Raw genomic sequence first — 1,871 nt, 5'->3', positions numbered from 1 at the left:
GCACCTGGAGAGGGGTTTCTGCCATGAGGCGCCACTTTTGACTTCAGTATTATGGAAGTGCAATTTCTTTTTTCACACTGAAGACAGGAACTAAGAGTGTAGATTAGAAATGTGGTCATTGTCATTCAATTCAGCTGCAGCAGTTCAAATTACTACTATAAGAGATTGTAATTCTTACTGTTTGCTTGTGTTTCTTTTTACAGGGATTACATAACATGGTACTGAAAAATGTTCAACAGATCTGCCGTGTCTGATTTTCTGCTCCTGGAATTCTCAGAGGTTCGGGAACTGCAGTTGCTACACTTCACTCTATTTCTCATGGTGTACTTGGCAACTGTCACAGGGAACCTCCTCATCATCTCTTCAGTCGCCTTAGACCATCACCTGCACACCCCTATGTACTTCTTTCTGATGAACTTGGCCATACAAGACCTTGGCCAAGTTTCAGTCATTGTCCCCAAATCCATGATCAATTCCCTCCTGAATACCAGGCACATTTCATATCCAGGGTGTGTTGCTCAAGTCTTCTTTTTTCTCTTCTTTGTAACATCTGATTTCTGCATCCTGACAGTCATGGCATATGACCGGTATGTGGCCATTTGCAATCCATTACGTTATGAAATGGTAATTAATTGGCAGGCTTGCACTGAAATGCTGGCTGGTGTATGGATTGCTGGTTTTCTGTATGCTGGATTGCACACCACTGGAACTTTTGCAACACATTTCTGCTCTAATTTTGTCAATCAGTTTTTTTGTGAAATCCCACAGGTAATAAAATTGACTTGTTCTGACCGAAATCTAATTGAAATGACTGCTGTTGTGATTGGAATTGTCCTTTTGCTGGGCTGTTTTGTCTATATCCTTGTATCGTATGCACACATTTTCACCACAGTGTTAAAATTGCCTTCTACAAAGGGGAGGCAGAAGGCTTTCTCCACTTGCACCCCCCACCTCATTGTCTGCTCCACATTTATATTTACTGGATGTGTTGCCTACCTGAAGCCCATCTCTAACACCCCATCGTGGCAGGAGTTGTTATATACTGTGATCTATTCCTTGGTTCCACCTATGATGAACCCGGTGATTTACAGTATAAGAAACAAGGAGATCAAAAAAGCAATGTTAAAGGTTTTAAGGTTTAGATACTTTTCTTGAAGTACATGATCAAGTTTGCTGTTGTAAGTATGTGTTTATTTTGCTGTTTTCTCAAAAAAAACCCTAACATTAAATTGTATAGCCAGTGAGCACCCAATGCAGAATACTAATCTTATTCTTTATAGTTGAGTGTCCATAGTGAGGTGGATCCTACCATTTCATTGAGCAAGTTAGTTTGCTGAAATATATTTACTCCACCTCTCCTTTTGCCAGTTTGGTGTAGTGGTTAAGTGCGAGGACTCTAATCTGGGAGAACCGGGTTTGATTCCCCAGTCCTCCACTTGCACCTGCTGGATGACCTTGGGCAAGCCATAGTTCTGATAAGACCTGTCCTTGAAAAAGAGCAGTTTCTGTCAGAGCTCTCTCAGCCCCACCCACCTCACAGGGTGTCTGTTGTGGGGATAGGAAGGGAAAGGCGTTTGTAAGCCGCTCTGAGACTCCTTTGGGTAGTGAAGGGCGGGGTATAAATCCAATCTCTTCTCTTCTTCTTGCCTCAAGTTTCCTCTGAGGCTACTCAGAGGAAACAGAGTGATTTTTAAAAAAATGGCTGTTACTATCTCCCTGATGAATTTTAATAGGAAATAGCTATGTCCAAATGCCCACCAGTACTTGGAGGGAGGAGGCAGCTGTATGGGTTGGATCCAGCCAGACTTTTCACTCCATGTCACCCAATTCTCCTTCTTACTCTGTCCCCCATCCAACATATTGTTTGTCCA

At 42.4% G+C, this 1,871-nt stretch overlaps 1 protein-coding gene across 1 annotated transcript; it reads left to right on the top strand.

Moving 5' to 3' along the window:
* Nucleotides 1-573: 573 nt before the first annotated feature.
* Nucleotides 574-1,155, top strand: LOC107125139 (olfactory receptor 14A2-like). Its single transcript, XM_015428594.1, has one exon. It carries the CDS (start codon nt 574-576, stop codon nt 1,153-1,155), a length of 582 nt encoding a protein of 193 aa, XP_015284080.1.
* Nucleotides 1,156-1,871: the final 716 nt, after the last annotated feature.

Source organism: Gekko japonicus, unplaced genomic scaffold (assembly GCF_001447785.1).
Source record: "Gekko japonicus isolate JY-2015 unplaced genomic scaffold, Gekko_japonicus_V1.1 scaffold18748, whole genome shotgun sequence".
NCBI classification, from domain to species: Eukaryota; Metazoa; Chordata; class Lepidosauria; order Squamata; family Gekkonidae; genus Gekko; species Gekko japonicus.
This window is presented reverse-complemented; position numbering and strand designations above follow the sequence as displayed.